At 47.5% G+C, this 16,474-nt stretch overlaps 1 protein-coding gene across 13 annotated transcripts in view; it reads left to right on the forward strand.

Moving 5' to 3' along the window:
• RASAL2 (RAS protein activator like 2) overlaps positions 1-16,474 on the forward strand; it is a 138,215-nt gene that overhangs the window by 107,294 nt on the left and 14,447 nt on the right. For 12 of the 13 annotated variants that reach the window (XM_015869599.2, XM_015869600.2, XM_015869601.2 and 9 more), the window contains 7 exons: positions 6,885-7,038; positions 8,402-8,500; positions 8,934-9,488; positions 10,881-11,025; positions 12,820-12,964; positions 13,825-14,061; positions 14,714-14,915. In XM_015869599.2, coding sequence (XP_015725085.1) covers positions 6,885-7,038; positions 8,402-8,500; positions 8,934-9,488; positions 10,881-11,025; positions 12,820-12,964; positions 13,825-14,061; positions 14,714-14,915 — 1,537 coding nt within the window. Of the gene's footprint in view, positions 1-5,564; positions 5,660-6,884; positions 7,039-8,401; positions 8,501-8,933; positions 9,489-10,880; positions 11,026-12,819; positions 12,965-13,824; positions 14,062-14,713; positions 14,916-16,474 lie in introns of those variants that run through there. The other variant, XM_032446266.1, reaches the window with a different exon arrangement.

A 16,474-nucleotide genomic window follows, 5' to 3' on the forward strand; every position in this document is an offset into this window, starting at 1 on the left:
GTGGCTTTTTGGTTTGTTGTATAACTGCCTATTTTCAGGGAGTTGCAGCTTTGCTATAAAAAGCAACTTAGTGAACAAAAGCACATGAAATAAACCACCCTGTGATAGAGGTACCTGTTATTTTTACTGTTGCTGGCTTGGTGTTTTGTAATGCAGAAGTGGTTTTGTCATAACTAATGTATTTGTCTTTCCCTCACTCAGTTCTCACACTGAGATTGGACTGATGATGCTTTCTGTTGTACTATAAGAGAAACGCTATCATTCTGGGAAAGCCATTATATTTAGCTATAATTAATACCTACTACTTGAAGAAATAAACATGTTATAGCCACCTTCTCTTTCAAACCAGTTCGCTCATTCCTCCTTGCTTTTGTGGGCGTGAATTGTGTCACCTAAACCCAAATGACACACAGATTTTCTCTGGCTGTTTCAAAAGCATCACTTCACAGAATCACAGGGTTTGGAAGGAACCACTGGAGGTCACGCACTGTGTGGTGATGGCGTTAGGCATAGCCAGTCACATCAATCCTCTCAAGTCTCCTAGGTATGGATTTAACAAGAAGGAGCCAGGAGAACTGAGAATTCCAGTGGCAGAGTCTGTGCACAAGTCTGGGCAACAGAGCCTTGGAAAACCTCAGGATGAAGGTCTGGCCTCCTACTTTGAGCAGCATCTCCGCACTGGAGATGGAACTCTGTCTGTGTTCTGAGTGTTCTGTGCCTTGAAACCATCGCTTGCTACTAATGGAATTAAGCATTTTTGATAATGAGTCCATGCAGTCCTCCTCCTTCCAGAGGTACATGAGCTAAAGTGAAGAGAGGGCAGAGCTCGGGGGCATCATCATCTAAGAGTTGCTAAGCTACATAGAAAGCAAGCTGAGATGTTTATTTGGAGATGACCTTTGCACCAATGACAGTGGCTGCGTGTTTGTGAAGCGCGGTGATACAGGTGAGGTTCATGAACTGCTGATAAGTTATTCTTGGATGGAAAATGCCACAGCACCACTCAGCCTTATAACCACAGGCTACCTGTGGTTGAACAGATTGAGAGCTTTGTGTGGAGTTCTCTTTGCATTTGTGGTCTAATCAGTGCACAAAGGGAACATAGCAACTTTGGAAGAACATGGCTAGTTTTACAAATAAAATCTTCACAAATAAAGGAAAATAATTTCCAAGTGAAACTTGGCAACAGTGTCTGCCTTCCCTGGTATCCCTTTCACCGTCTCATTGGCAGCTGCCTGAAAAATGCAATTGGTGAACAGACCAGCAGGAAAAACAACTCAAAAACTCGCTGAGATGGGGAACAGATTAGTACACTGGGAGGAGATGAGCTGGAGGGAAGAAGGAAGCCATAAAAGATTGATAAACCTTTAGAATTATGCTCTTATTTGGGATCTTTCCAAAGGAGTAAGTCAGCTCCACCTGTGTGTGCATGAAAGGAGGTAGCACACAGCAGCTGGCTCTGAACTCACAAGAGGGAATTGCCATTTTCCCACCTCCTGCTGTGCTTGCTTTCTGCAGATCTGTTGCTCTGAAAATGTCCCATAGCTGCCCCAGTGAGTCAGCCCTTTCCCACTTGGAGCCGGCAGTGCTGGGTGATGTCATGGTGCCGTGCCGGCTTTCAGGGCCAGATGGACTGATAGCATCTACCTTTTTCTTGCTCTGACAAATACAGAGCCCTGGCTTCAAAGGAAGTATTATGTAGCTTTATAAATTAAAACGCCAAAAGGTTTTGAAGGGAGCAGAGGCTGCTGGCACATTGTTTTTCTCATTCTTCTGAGGTGTTTATGTTCTGTTAAGAAGCAGGAGATGCTTATAGGTAAGTACCTGCAGAAAGCTGAAAGAAGGAAGATGGTGGTGCACGTTTGGGATAGCGTAACACTGCAGATGGTGACAGAGGATGGATACTGTCTGTTCAGAGTCTATTTAAAGCAGAAAGGATTCAGGAATGTTGTAAGGGAGTGCTGGAGATAACTTGCAGATATTCTCGTAATCAGATCTGGCGTTCCAGCAGAAAGCAGTTGGCCAATCGACTTTGTTTTTTTGGGTTTTAAACTTCAACTGGTTTAGTGGGTGGGGGGTGGAAGAGAAAACTGTGGTGTCCCTGCAGAACTGAGCCCACTGTTGTTGGTAGCTGAGTGTTGTGCATGAATGCACAGCCTCTGTAACACACCATTTCTATTACTGCCTATTGAGAACTCACGTTTAGCCATTACAAGCCACTAGCATAAGGACTCTGCTTGGTTGTGGCAGTGCCATACTGGCATGCAGCTCCCTAGATGTGCAGTGGCACAGCATCTTGCTGGGCTATCAGCAGCTGTTGCCACAGGGCTCTCTGGCACCACAAATCACCCTTCAGTGCCTTTCTCACCTGGTTCCCACCACGTTCTTTAGGCTCTCCAACCCACGTGTTTCTCTCTTAGGTTGTTTCTGTCAGTAATACATAGAAAAGCGTGAAGAAAAGTAAAAGTGTAAGGAGGGACCACATGAGTGTCTTCAGTTGGGACAACTGGAGAGTGTGTCCAGGAGGACTCCCTGGCTCTCACCTCCATTTGGTGCCCAGACAGGGAGCAGAGATTGCCGAGACCGGCTGCATATGGTCTCAGCGACTGCGGCAAAGCTGTGCAGACAGCTGGGAGGGTTTTGCCCTGTTGGGATTTAGTGCCACGTGGGAACAACCCTCCTGATGCACTAAAAGTCATTTTATGGCATTATCCGATGGTGGTGGCCGAGCGCAGGTCCTGCTCTTGGTGCTCCTTCAGGATGGGCTGTGGCAGGCAGCAGGGCAGTGGGTAGCCATGGCTCTGGGCTTCATGGCAAAGCGGTACCGCTGCTCCAACGACGGCTTCTTCTACTTTCGGTAAGTTGTGCTCCTCTTTCCTCACTTCTTTGCCTCCTATTCCTGCATTCTCATACGTGTTTGTTGTAATTTAATCCCCCTTTTGAACAAAAAATAAAGGTGGGTGATTTTTTGTTCCGCTTGAGACTCGAGGATAAAAATCTGTATTATGCAATGCGTTATTAAGGCTCGACTCAGTCAGAGCTCGTATTCATTCAGCGTATCTCTTCCTATCTGCTCAGGGAAGAGGGAGGAGTGGTTTGTTTCCAGAGAGACGTCTCCTGTTTGGAGTTGTACATCTTTCTTTCAGCCGGTTTATTTGGTTCCTCGAGCAGCTGTTTGTTTCCAAGTGAAAACTGAGCAACATCCCAAGGGCAGCCCGTCTGTCAGAAGCCATTGCCCTGTCCTGCTGCAGGCTGCACCATCCCCTCTGTACAAGCACAGCCCAGGCTCCTCCAGTATAAATTGCTGGCGTCTGGCTTAAAAAACAATGACAACGATGAAACTGGTTGGACTTGTAGAATTGTTGACCAAGTGGCGGGGTGTTTTGCTAATAGGCAGCTGGATAACGAAGCAGGGTGTGGTGTGTTAACAGAATGAATGCCTGCACGGGGAGCCCGTTGCTGCTGCGCTGCCGTCCTGGTGCAGACCACGCTGCCAACGTTGGGGTGCGGATCAGCAGAGCTGGGATCCCAAGAGCAGAGCACAGAGCTGCTGCTGTGGCTTTGCCGGGGGTTAAGTACTGAATTCAGCTTCGGGTCTTTGGGCTGAACAAAAAACTCTTTGCCTTCACACCAGTTTGTGTTGGGAAAGGAAACGTAGATTGTGGGTCTCTATTCCTTGGTAGCTTCTTGCTTTATTTCTATACTTTTTTTTTTCTGGTTTTCAACTTCTATCTTCTGTGTTATTGATGACCGCGTGTTTGTTTTTGAGGCGATGTAGTGCTCTCCCTGGTAAGCCTGGTAATTGAAAGTCTTTTGTGCTTTTTTGTTTGGCTTTTAAATAGGTCAAAATCAGCAGGAGAGCTTCATAACCAGAGAGCAATTAGGGTTTAACCCTTTATCCTGCACGTCTGTAGGATGCAGTCTGTTAACAGGCTGACACCAAAGCCTGGAGGAGCTGAGCTCCCTGCTTACAAGCAAAGTGTTCCTGCAGCAGCAAAACTGGATTTGTGTGCAAGGAGAGGGGCTCAGTGGTGCTGCTGTTGGAGGGACCTTCTGCTGCTGCTCAGTCAGCGCTTCAGATGGCATCACCTGGGCTCTGATTTAGGAGGAGTTTGCACAGCTCTGATGATTGGTGCTCCAAAATACCTGAAGAGAGGTGAGCAGCTCAGAGCAGTCCTTGAAAAGCATCTCTTTCACCCCTTGGAAAGGAGCTGTGGAAAACTGCTATGTGAGAAGCATCAGTGCTGTTGCTATTTGCTCCCACTTCGTGCAGCATCTTTGGTGATCCTTTGCTGTGTACAATAGTGAAGAGAAAAAACAGCACGGGGAAGTTTGTCACCTGAAGTTAATTGTATTGTAAATCAGGATTTGGGCTGTTAATGGAGCTGTTTAGCAGAAACAGATTTGGACAAACAACCCTTCCCCCCACCTTGTGCATGCGTGATCTTCCTGTTTACAGTAATCTGCTTCCCTGGGATTACCTCTCTCTTAGCAGAGTCTCCGAGCAGCACTCGTGTTACCAGCAGCTCCCTGACTAATATGGGAAAAGACCCTGTTAATCTTGCCCCTTTGCTTGGCACCGGGAAACCAGTCGGTGACTTTGACTTATTAACTCTGCCCCTGTGCAAAAGAGAAGCCTGCGAGCAATTCTCCTTCACTCTTACTGATGGCTTCAGAACATCAGATGTGGCTTTTAAGGAGCATAGAGCTATTATTTCCTTCTAATTATGGTCTTTATTGATTGGGACGCTGCTGATTTAGGCACGTATCAATGATTTGCATTGCTGATCTATCAATAGGTGCAATATAAATTGTGGTGATTACAAGCGCATATATTTGTGTCCCTAAATGCGTGTGGTTGCCTCTAACCAACAGCTTTCCAGCATTGCTGTGGTGTTCATGGAAGACAAAGTGCCAATTCTAAGCCACTTAATCAGTTTAATGAGCTATTTAAGTATGGTAGCTTCAAGGAGCTGCTTGAACAGATCGGCATTCCTCCACCGCTGGCGCCTGAGCCAACACAGCCAACCTTCTGCAACAAAGCACGTGTTCAAAGCCAACAAGTTGAGCAGAATAGATGCTCCTGGGAGGTGTAGCTCCCAAGGTGGGATGTGGAGGCACTGAGTACAGCTTGCCATGTTCCTCCCTCAGCCCCCACCCCGACCCCAAGGGCTGCTTGGATGCGTTGTTGGAAGATCCCTCACCCTTCCTGCTGTCCTTCACTATCTGGGTCTCATTAAACTCATTGTAGGAAGGGAAGAGGAAGATCTTTGTCCTATCTGGAAAGGTCACCTTCAGCACATCAGCAGAGCAGGCTCCCCGAGCCTCCCCTAATCTCCTTACAGAGCTGTGCCATGGCAACATGTGCCGGGAGCCTCTTGGTGGCACCCCTGGGGCAGCGCGCAGTGAGGGCAGTGCTTACAGTGTCGAGGCAGCTCTCCATGCCCCAGCACATCCTCCTGGCACACGGTGCTCATCGGAAATCCAGGACCTGAGGCTTGAGGAGGATCCTCCTGGATTTTGGGCCTCCCTTCCTCTCCCAGCAGGATTTGTTGTCTGAGATGTAGCCCAGGGAACCGGGCTGGAAACGGAGGACTCTGACATGTGGCACCGCTATGTTTTGGGGATGCACTGCTAAGTGGCTGTACAGTTGTTTCATGTAGGTGGGCTTCATTTGTATTCCTCCAAGTGCAGCCTCCGCTGATCAGGGCTTTGCAAAATCTCCTTCTTTCTCCTTTATCTGGTGCTCTTTTTGTCCTTTTTCCCCCTCTCCCCTCCTCTTTGTGACCACTGCATGCTTTCCTTCTGTCCAAGGAGCTGAGGCTGGTGGTAGCTGCAGGCTCTCAGCCAGCTCCCCTGCATCATGCACCAAAGTACTTGGCTAGGGCTGGAATTGCTGAGAGTTTGGGGCAGGGATAGAAGCCAAGTGACCTCAGCAGTGCTTTCTTGAGAGGAGAAATTAGAGAGGATTTTGCAGAGATGGTATTAAAGTGGTGTATTGTGGTGTGTTTATTTTAGACTTGCCCTACCTTCACTGCAGCAAGCGTTCAATTATACATGGTTGAGGTTTGGGGTTTGCGTTGGTACAGCTGCTGCTGGAACCTGTTATAACAAAGCGTGCACAGCACAGCCAAAGCATTTGTACCAGTGCTGCTGTTTTGCATTTGAAATCAGTGTCTTTGTGATGTCTCACTGATGAAAGCTTTTTGCTGCCTCCATTTGGGTCGTTTTAATATATTAAATGGGAACAGAGTTCTCCTTCCGTGTTCAATGCATCTTATTGTATGAGCCGTGGGGATGTGGCACTGAGGGATGTGGGCATGTTGGGGCTGGGCTGGGGTTGGACTTGGGGATGTGAGAGGTTTTCTCCAGCCTTAATGATTCCATGATTCTGCACCTTTAGAGATGAACAGATGTAGGTACCAACGTGAACTTGAACACCTTAAAAATGAGACCTGCCAGGTAAACAGCTCCTCTATGCAAAGCTGGGACGGGTGATGTCCCTCATTGCTTTGACTGAGTTCCAGCTGGAGGAAAAAGGTGTATGTGCATCATGTTTAAAAGCAGAAATGCTGGTTGTGCCTAAAGCACACTGTGGTTATTGCAGAAGGTCGTGACACTAATGTCACCTCTAAAATCAGCATCTTTTAGAGGGGTTTGACACTGCTCAATGGGAGCAATGCCCGGGTGGGTGGGAACAGCCTTTGTGCCCTGGATGTTTCCTTTGGAGTCAGGGGTTACTGGCCTAACGTTACTTGTCATCAGCCTTACGGGCTAACTGTGCAAGTTGCTGTGATTAAACGACTGGCAGCTCTCTCTGAGATCTTGCCAACCCTGCTGGTAATTGTGAGAAAACCAATGTTTCCTCTCCCTTTGCTCTGCAGATCACGTGGGCTGCCGAAGCTGAAGGAGTCCCGCTCCCATGAGTCCCTGCTGAGCCCCGGCAGCGCAGTGGAGGCCCTGGACCTTGGGGCAGAAGAAAAGGTCTTTGTAAAGCCACTTCACAGCAGCATCCTCGGGCAGGACTTCTGCTTTGAGGTAAAGAGCGTTCTGCGAATAGAAGCAGCGCAGTGGGTCTGAAGCCTGGCAGGGCACTGTGTCATAGGAGGAGGGGTCTGCAGCCAAACCTGCCTGGGGGTTTGGGTGGGGGCTGCTGGAGTCCTTGGGGCTGAGCCATCAATGTGGGGAAATCTTCAGCTGCTGCGTCTTCTAAGTGGAAAACGTGTTAACTTAGGAAGTGTCTGAGAGTTTGTAGTTTGGGTGTGAATGCATGGCTGAAATATACTATTGCTCTTAAGCCACGTGTTCATTCTCCTCAGATTTACCTAGAATTAAAGGTACAAATTATGCTACAACTGAGAAATGTGATTTCCAGTCTGAACCTGCTTCTGTCAGCTCAGCCTATTTCCCTGGCTGCTGCCCCAGTGACGGTGGGCACGTTGCTGTGCCGTGGAGCAGGAGTTCCTTGCTGTTGGTGTGAGCACAGGGCTTACCTTACAGCACATCCATGTGTGCTGTTTGGCTGTATCTAAACCCGCTGTAATCTGGCATCGGGGTGATGGGCAGCTGGTCCAGTCTGTGCTGCAGGGTTGCTCAGATATGTACCTTCTGGGGCAGAGATCCGTCTGCAACCTGGGCAACTGCTCAGGCAGAAAACCAGCATATCAGGCTCTTCTCCCTCAGGGTGGATCCAGGAGCTGCTCCTGTTTCTTTCAGCCTATTATTCCTTCAGTTGGAAGCATTTTCTAGCTTGCTTTGGTTTGAGGTGTGCAGTGAAAGTATTGGCACCATCAGAGCTCTGGGGCTGTTCCCTCAAACTGCTTTTTAATTGTGTGCACAGATGAATGGGAAGGGTAAATTAGGCTTTTCAGGCCAGGTACAAGTGAAAGAACCGAGGTGGCTCACACCTGCCTGAAGCAGGATTGTGGATGGCATCAGATGCTGGATCAGAGCACGGCTGCTTTGGTTTGTATTTGATTGTCAGAAACATTCTGTGTTTCCTGAAGACACCATTTCCACTGTGTTCTAACTTGTATTAATACAATGCTCTGTCTGCCTTCACCCTGTTAGTAACCAAATCACCTAGCAGGGGAAACTGCAAGTGTTCAACAGCTATGGATCAATTAACAAGCGTTAAAAGAAAAATTAACTGCTTGATTAAAGCCTTGTTGAAAAGCCTTTAAGAGGAGCCTTTGGTGCTCCTCATATATTACTTTAATTTGAACTGACTTTTTTTTTCTCTCTGCATTTTTTTGGGCCTTTTACCTTCTCTGCCTTGCAGGCTCCTGTATTGTTTTCCTGCCTTTTTCATGTTTACTTAGTTGCTCAAACATTGCTTCTTGCAGCCCCTTACATGTCTCTTAGGCTTGCCTGAACTCAGCCTGTCATTTCCACCTTCCAGGTAACCTACTCCAGCGGCAGTAAATGCTTCAGCTGTTCCTCTGCTGCAGAGAGGGATAAGTGGATGGAAAACCTACGCAGAACAGTGCAGCCGAATAAGGTAATAGGAACTGCAGCAATGAGATTACTGGGGTACAGATGTGGTACGATTGGGTTTCAGTCCGGTGTAACAGGGCTTCCCGCAGGTACCTGCTCCATTAATTTAGTCTGGGGAGGAGAAGTCCACTCAGAAGTGTCCCAAAAGCTGCTGTGCACTTTTCCACTGAGGGCAGTAGGTTAAAGCTTTGATTAACAAATCATGTCACGGTGCTTCCTGATCTCCCCGTGCCTCATTATGATGTTTCATACTGGATTTCTGAGCCTCAGAAGGTGGGGGTGAGGAGCTTCATGGTTTAATGTGGAGGCACATCTGGGCAAATCCTGCTTCTGTCCCTGGCTCTGATGCACAGGGCAGCCTTTTGCTGCTTCCCTGCAAGACAATGTTCTGTATGTTAGAAATTATGAATCACATCTGAGTTGTTTCTTCTGTGCAGGACAACTGCCGTCGAGCTGAAAATGTGCTTCGTCTCTGGATCATCGAGGCAAAGGACCTGGCCCCCAAGAAGAAATACTTCTGTGAGCTGTGCCTTGATGACACTCTCTTTGCCCGCACCACCAGCAAAACGAAAGCAGATAACATCTTCTGGGGAGAGCACTTTGAGTTCTACGGTCTCCCAGCTCTTCACAGCATCACGGTTCACATCTACAAGGATGTGGAGAAGAAAAAGAAAAAGGACAAAAACAATTACGTCGGCCTGGTCAATATTCCCATGGCCACTGTCACGGGTCGCCAGTTTGTGGAGAAATGGTACCCGGTCAGCACACCTACACCCAACAAAGGGAAATCAGGGGGACCTTCCATTCGCATCAAGTCTCGTTATCAGACCATCACCATCTTACCCATGGAGCAATACAAGGAGTTTGCAGAGTTTGTTACCAGCAATTACACGATGCTGTGCTCGGTGCTGGAGCCGGTCATCAGCGTAAGGAATAAGGAAGAGATGGCTTGTGCAATGGTGCACATTCTTCAGAGCACGGGGAGAGCTAAGGTAAGAGTGGGCGGCCCCTGTCAAAATGGCTCCTTCCTTCTGATGGTAGATTGTATCTTCTCAACTTTTGGCCTGTAGAAAATAGGATTCCTGGGCTGGTGTGACCACAAGCAGCTGCACAAGGTGCCTGATGGGCTGAGGCTGAGAAGAGGCCCTCAAAAGTGTTTTGAAAGGCTTGGTGGTTACATCTACCAGGAAGACATGCAAATAGGCACCACACCAACACAAATGAAGTGCCTGAGTTGATAGGAAGGTTAAAGATACTGTGTACAAAGTGTAAGTGGAAGGACTGAAAAATGAGAGCCTGCACTTTAAGTATGCAGGAACCTTTTCTGTGTTTCTTGAATTGTGATACTAGATAAAGAGGTAAGTGAGCAAGAGTTAAATAGACTAGAGAATAACTTCTATAAATACATCTCCAATACAGCAAGCAGCAGCATGCCACTGCTGATTCAGTGCTAAGCCAGCTAATCAACATGAACATCGATTTGGTCAGCAATTGAACAGCCATTTGGAGAATCCCTACTCAGTTAATGGTGATCCCACCTGCCCCAGGAATGGTATTAGGACTTGTATGTGCACACTGGTGGGCTCCCTGTAATGCAGTAATTGATGAGAGCCCTGGTTGCTTTGAACAGACTGTGGGAGAATATCCTGCAGGTTTCCAGAAAATCTGAGGGACATTAAGGAGCATTGATTCATCCAGGTGCTGCCTGCCAAGTGGCTGCATGGGAGTAGTACCAAGCTGTAGCCAGCTCCTTCCAGTAATGCCAGCTAGAACAGGCTGAGCACCACTGAGCACAGGCTAGAGTTGGAGGTAGGGGAGAATGACCACAAGCAGCAGTCAAGGGACAGCTTAAATTAACTGCTCTGAAAAGATCCCATTGTAACTCTCAAGATTGTACCACTCTCTACTGTCCCCCATTGCCTGATGTAGATCTCAGGAAGGATGGTGCTTTGTGGCACTGCGTGATTCCCTTGGTTACTTACCAGCTGTTTTACCTAGAGAGGTTGGTAGCTGGGGCAGCTCCTGTAGAGCTGTGTTGAAATCCTCCTGGGAAGTGGGCTCTGGTTTATCTACCTCCAGCAGGTGAATAAGTTACTGTTCTGACATTGCCCTCCTAGTGCCTGTAAGTTTGAAGCTCTCTTTGCAGGAAGCATTGAGTTCCTTAGGCTGCCATAGCCTTAATCTGCAAAGAGGGCACGTTCCCATGTCACACTGTGGTGGTGCAGCTGATGTTTGCACCAGGTGAAATGAAGAGTTTGCTTAAAAGAAGCATTACCTTATTTCAGTCATTATCTGGCTCTCCTGCTTTTCCTTCCTTCTTGGCTTCTGCTTTAGCCTGGTGTGAGTCTGGTTAAACTAACCTGCCATCTGACCTTTTCCTTCAGGACTTCTTAACAGATCTGGTGATGTCTGAGGTAGATCGCTGTGGGGAACACGATGTCTTGATCTTCAGGGAGAACACACTTGCTACCAAAGCTATTGAGGAATACCTGAAGTTGGTAGGGCAGAAGTATCTCCATGATGCGCTAGGTAAGAACATACCTTTATGTCAGCTATTTGCATTGCAAGGGTTTGATGCTGATGCAGAGGACCAATCAAGTATGGGCCTTGTGCTGGGACACAGGAGGTGATTTACCCAAGTGCTGTTGCTGTAGCAATGCAGTTGGAATGGATCTTCCACACCCAGCATTGCTTTATAACATGATCCCTTGTTCCCATGCTGTGTTGCCCCACAGGTTTCTCAAGGTGCGTGATGAGCCCTCACCACGTGGATTGGTGACATGCGAGTCACAGCGTGGGCTCTCAGTTCTGCAATGGGGCTGAAGCTCTGCGCACCTAGGTACATTTAGGAATGTGTGAGCAGCTATCCAGGCAGCTCCCTGCTCTTGATGCCTTTCCTCTCCATAGAGGAAGGTGCTCATTGGTGCTTGTAGGAGTAGCAGCCAAAGAAGGGCGACTTGCTTTGATACAGCTGTGTCCCTCAGCATGTTTATATCATCATACTGCTTTTCTGGGTAACCTTCTGTATCTCTGGTGTTGGTGGGTATAGCAGCACAGATACACTGTGAGCAGTGATGATTGTTCCACCTCTTCTATGACCAGGCTAAAAAAGGGGTTTGTAACAGTAGGAACAGAGTACTTTGTGTGTCAGGAGTGAACCTGGCATCAGGTGCAATCCAGTTAGGTGGAAATTCCAGGCAGAGGTATGAATATGAAGTATGTATTCCTTGTGTTGAAGAAGCTCTGGTACATTCATAAGAGCATTTTAATACATGATAAAGGCAGGGCCTTGTGGACCGCAGAGAGTGCGTTTCAAGTGTGGTTAAGCAAAACAATATACCCAGCAAACAAGAGATGAAACAGAGTTGGCTCATACAGAAAGGCTGGCAATTAAGTGATGTAGATGCCCTCAGCAGAAATGTTTTGGATCCCTACAAAAAAGCTTAAGATGCACCACCTGCTTTGCTTGCAAAAGATCACTGCTGGCTCCAGGTTGGGAGGGGGAAGCACTAAGGGTTTGTATGAAAACAAAGCAAGAAGAAACAAAGGCCCCTTGCACAGACAAGCCTTTTGGCGTTAGCTCGGAGCCAGCAAGATCATCTGAGGGGATGAACTCAGAAGACATTGAATAATTAAAGAGATGAATGAAGGGGTCTGCCTGTGATTGGTATGCTACCATAGATAGGAAAAGCAGTAAGTAGATAATTCCAGCTCATAAAAGTGAACTTCACCTGTTTCTGTCTGTGTCCAGTTTCCATTGTGACCCTGTAAGAGAGGGATTTTGAATGATGAGGGCTATGAGAATGCTGTGAGATGTTGATGGAAGGGAATACTTACTTCTCTTACTGAAGTGCAAACAGAAAACAGTAAATTTAGAAATGAGAAAAATAAATAAGACTGTCAAATATATTTCCTGCAGAAATTATGAAGACAAATAGCAAAGGTTCGTTTCTGAGGCTGTGGGTAATCATATGATTGATAACACAGTTGGAGGACAGAGTCGAATCCTGTTCTCCAGGCTATAAATGAAGTGTCTGCTGGGGTTACAGCAAAGCCATCCTGTTATTGTGCCTATGTGTGGGGGCAGAGAGGGCACAGGAGGCTGAGGCATTAGAGCAGCAGTCGTCTGATCTTCTACAGCAAATGCTGGTCTGAAAGAGCTGGGAGGAGCCGTGTCCCCAACAGCTGGTGTCTGGAGACTATTGCAGACACGGAGAGGAGAAGAGGCAGTTGCCAAGGAAAGGCATAAACAGGATTTAAAGGTGTGTCAAGGAGGCTTCTCGTGTAATTACCCTGGTTTGTCATCCTCTTCCCTTTGTCCAGGGGAGTTTATCAAGGCTTTGTATGAGTCAGATGAAAACTGTGAAGTGGATCCCAGCAAATGTTCATCCAGTGAATTAACAGACCATCAGAGCAACCTGAAAATGTGTTGTGAGCTGGCCTTCTGCAAGATTATCAATTCCTACTGGTGAGGCATCTCCCCTCCCCTTCTCCCCCATTAGGTTGTTTGCTCAGGAGGTGCCCATTCCTCCTCTGAAGGTGAGAAGACAGGGAAATAGCGTAGAACTTCCAATAGATCTTCCAGTCCTGCCCTTGTTTGTTGTCCTCACTGGCTTACTATGTGTGAGACAGCACGGCAGGTGGAACTCACCCCCAGGTCAGGGTGCTGCAGTCCAATATTCCGTACCTACAGCAGCTTCTGCTGGTGTGTTCTGTCAGGGGAACTGCAGCTGGGAGGGAATCCAGTGAGAACACTGCAGCTGAGTTTGAGCTTGGGATAAAGAGCTGAAAGTTCAGATATTCAGGGAAAGCTCTCAGCCCCTTTAGATCTGTAAAAGTGAGCAGGAAAACACAAGGAGGGAGGAAACATTGGCTGAGAGCTCTCTGTTAATCTCTGTGTCTGAGTGCCGTTGCAAGAAGGGCCTTTCTGCTTCAAGGGGAGCACACGTGGAGCACTGAGCGAGGTTAACAAGCAAGATAACAGTTGTAGTCATGGAGATGGGTTCAGTTTGTTTGTTGTATCCTAACACCACGTTTGCTCCCAAGCAGGTAGTTCTTAGCTGGTGTAAGTCAGTGTGTCTGAAAAGGGCTTCGTCTAATAGATATTAAAAGGGATGCTTTAAACAGTACTTAAGTATCACCAGATTAAGTGAGCATCCAAGAATAGATGCGTAATGACATTTCCTAGCCTAGGGGAGACAAGAGACAATAAATAAAGCCGATTACAGTTTCTCACAGATAATTGTTCCAGGCGATTGATCATCAGTTCAATTTTGCTCTATTTCATCGCCCGTGCCGTTTTAAATGTCCTGCTTTATTCTTTTTCAGCGTGTTCCCTCGTGAGCTGAAGGAGGTGTTTGCATCTTGGAAGCAGCAGTGCCTGAGCAGGGGCAAGCAGGACATCAGCGAGCGGCTGATCAGCGCCTCCCTGTTCCTCCGCTTCCTGTGCCCCGCCATCATGTCCCCCAGCCTCTTCAGCCTCATGCAGGAGTATCCTGACGACCGGACGTCGCGCACGCTCACACTTATTGCTAAAGTCATTCAGAACCTCGCCAATTTTGCTAAGTAGGTGGTGACAGTAAAACTGAAGTCTGTGCCTATAGGGCTACAAGAGACCGGAGGTTGCAGTGGAGTGAGGGGAGCAGAGCTTGGTAGCTGTGTCTGCACTCAGCAGATCGAAGTCAGCTTTAGAAATGGAAGAAAGCTCTCACTTAGATGTGAGCCCTGTCCACCTCAGTGAGAGAGAGGTTCTCTTTTTCACATGCAGATTCGGGCTCTGTTGAATTCAGTAGAGGAACACCATATAAATCCAAGAAGAAAGCTGGGTTTTAGCATGTCAGTGTGTATCCTATTTCAAAAGAAGAAAGACTGTTTCCACCAAGGAACTTGACTTTCCCCCTCTCCTCCTCCAGTATTCCCAGCTGAGTGGTAACAAGGACATTTCCCTTGCAGGGGATAGAGTGCAGAGAAGGGGAGGAGAGAACAGATTGTTGTGGGAGGGAGAGATGGGCTGAGCCCCTTCTTCAGTGAGTTATTGGTGTTTAAACATGGCCAAAAGCAGGGAATCTCTTAAATGGTGACCCCAGCTCTTTTTTTCCCCTCTTTAGAAAGGGAGATCTAAAGTTAAGCATGCAAATAAACTGTCTGCAAGCACTCGTGCTCTGTATTTTGTACAGGGGTTGTTGACTGGATGTTCCCCCACCTTCCTTTCTTGCAGGTTTGGTAACAAGGAAGAGTACATGGCTTTCATGAACGACTTCCTGGAACATGAGTGGGGGGGGATGAAGCGATTTCTCCTGGAGATCTCTAATCCAGATACCATCTCAAACATGCCTGGATTTGAGGGCTATATCGACCTGGGCAGAGAGCTCTCAGTTTTGCATTCCCTCTTATGGGAGGTTGTGTCCCAACTTGATAAGGTAAAGCAGGCTTGGAGGCCTGGGAGGGTGAATCCGGCGATTGTATCATAGCAACTGTAAACACTGGGAAACATCAGAGGAGCAGCTGAAGCCTGCACTGGGGATAAACTTATTCAACAGCTTCAGGGAGGAATGTATGATAGTGGCATTTCACAACTGCTCGTTCTCTGATTCTTCATCAGAGCATGTGAAGTGGTTGGGCTCCAGCAGTAGTGCAAACACTTTGCAGAGCCTCAAGTAAGGCTGGATGTTAAAAGTGGAGAAGGCAGCACTTATAAATGGGTCTGGAATTCTCTGAGCAGTCAGGTTCCTCATAAATGACCTGGGAAAAAGGGAGAAGGGTGTATGGGCAGAAAGTGAAAATCTTGTAGCCCTTGTCAGTACTCTTCTGGTGCAGGAGTATAGTGGCCGGGCAGACCTGTTTATGTTCTATTTGTGATCCAAAGCCAGCTGGGACGGTCTCATCTCTGCAGTCTTCAGGTTAGGTTTTAGTAGGTAAGAGGGTGCCATGTAAAAAGCTGGTTTGACTCTCGGCTTTATCCTGTAACAAAGGCAAGGTGCTTTCTGCCTCTGTATCAGGCTGGGATCAGATGCCTTTTCCAGACCCTGTTCTGCTGATCACAATAGATGCTCACTGCCAATGAGGAACATCATTTCCATTTAGCTGTAGAAAGAGAAGAGGCATTTGTTTGCTGTGTGGCTTTCCAGGATCCCAAATCATTAAAACCTTGATAAGGAAGGATAATGAAGCAGAAACGTCCTTCTCTTGAAGAGACAACATGTATTAATTGTCATTTGATAGCAGTCTGTGGTCTTGTTTGCCCCTTTAGTTCATACATGCACACAGAATGTCACAGGCAGTAAGGTCTGCTCTGAAGGCAGCTCAGCAGCCTTAGGAAAACAAGCAAAGGCAGCACTCAAAAGACCATTTCCTCCATTTCTCTGGGTTGTGGTGAACTCATGTAGTGCCAGTCAGGTGTCAGGTCAAGAGAAACCCAGCGCCAGTCTTTAGAACTGCAAATGGATCCTTGCATTCAGTTACTGTGAGCTGCTCTTGGAATGCAGATGGTGTAAATGCTGAGGAGAGGGAGGAGCCACACCTGGCTGGGCCATCAAAGCAGGTCTGCTTTGCCCTTGGTGTGGGTTAGATGCACGGATGTGTCCTAACAGGAGCTTGGGGGCTCAGGTAGTGGTTTGCTGAAAGAAAAATGAAGGGGTAAAGTTATGTTGCAGTGCTGCTTTACTGCAGGTAATGACTGGGAAATGATGAGAGAAGTCACCTCTGAGATTTTAACAGACACGGAAGTAGTGCTGGGAGATAGTGTCTGTAAAGAGACCTCTCCTTGGAATCAAGCTGGATGAATATCTGCCTGCAGGAAAAATACAGATGTCTTTGAAGGGAATGGTTCTTGTGGCAGGGCTTTACCTAATGATAAGCCTCCAGCGTTTCCCCTTCTTCCTTCAGAGCCACGTGCCTGAAGATGCCCTGCAGGTGGTATAGCCAGTGACCCAAAGGGAGAGAGAGGCAGCCTGAATGAGCAGCCTTCCAGGGTCAGCTG

Source organism: Coturnix japonica, chromosome 8 (genome assembly GCF_001577835.2).
Source record: "Coturnix japonica isolate 7356 chromosome 8, Coturnix japonica 2.1, whole genome shotgun sequence".
NCBI lineage: Eukaryota > Metazoa > Chordata > Aves > Galliformes > Phasianidae > Coturnix > Coturnix japonica.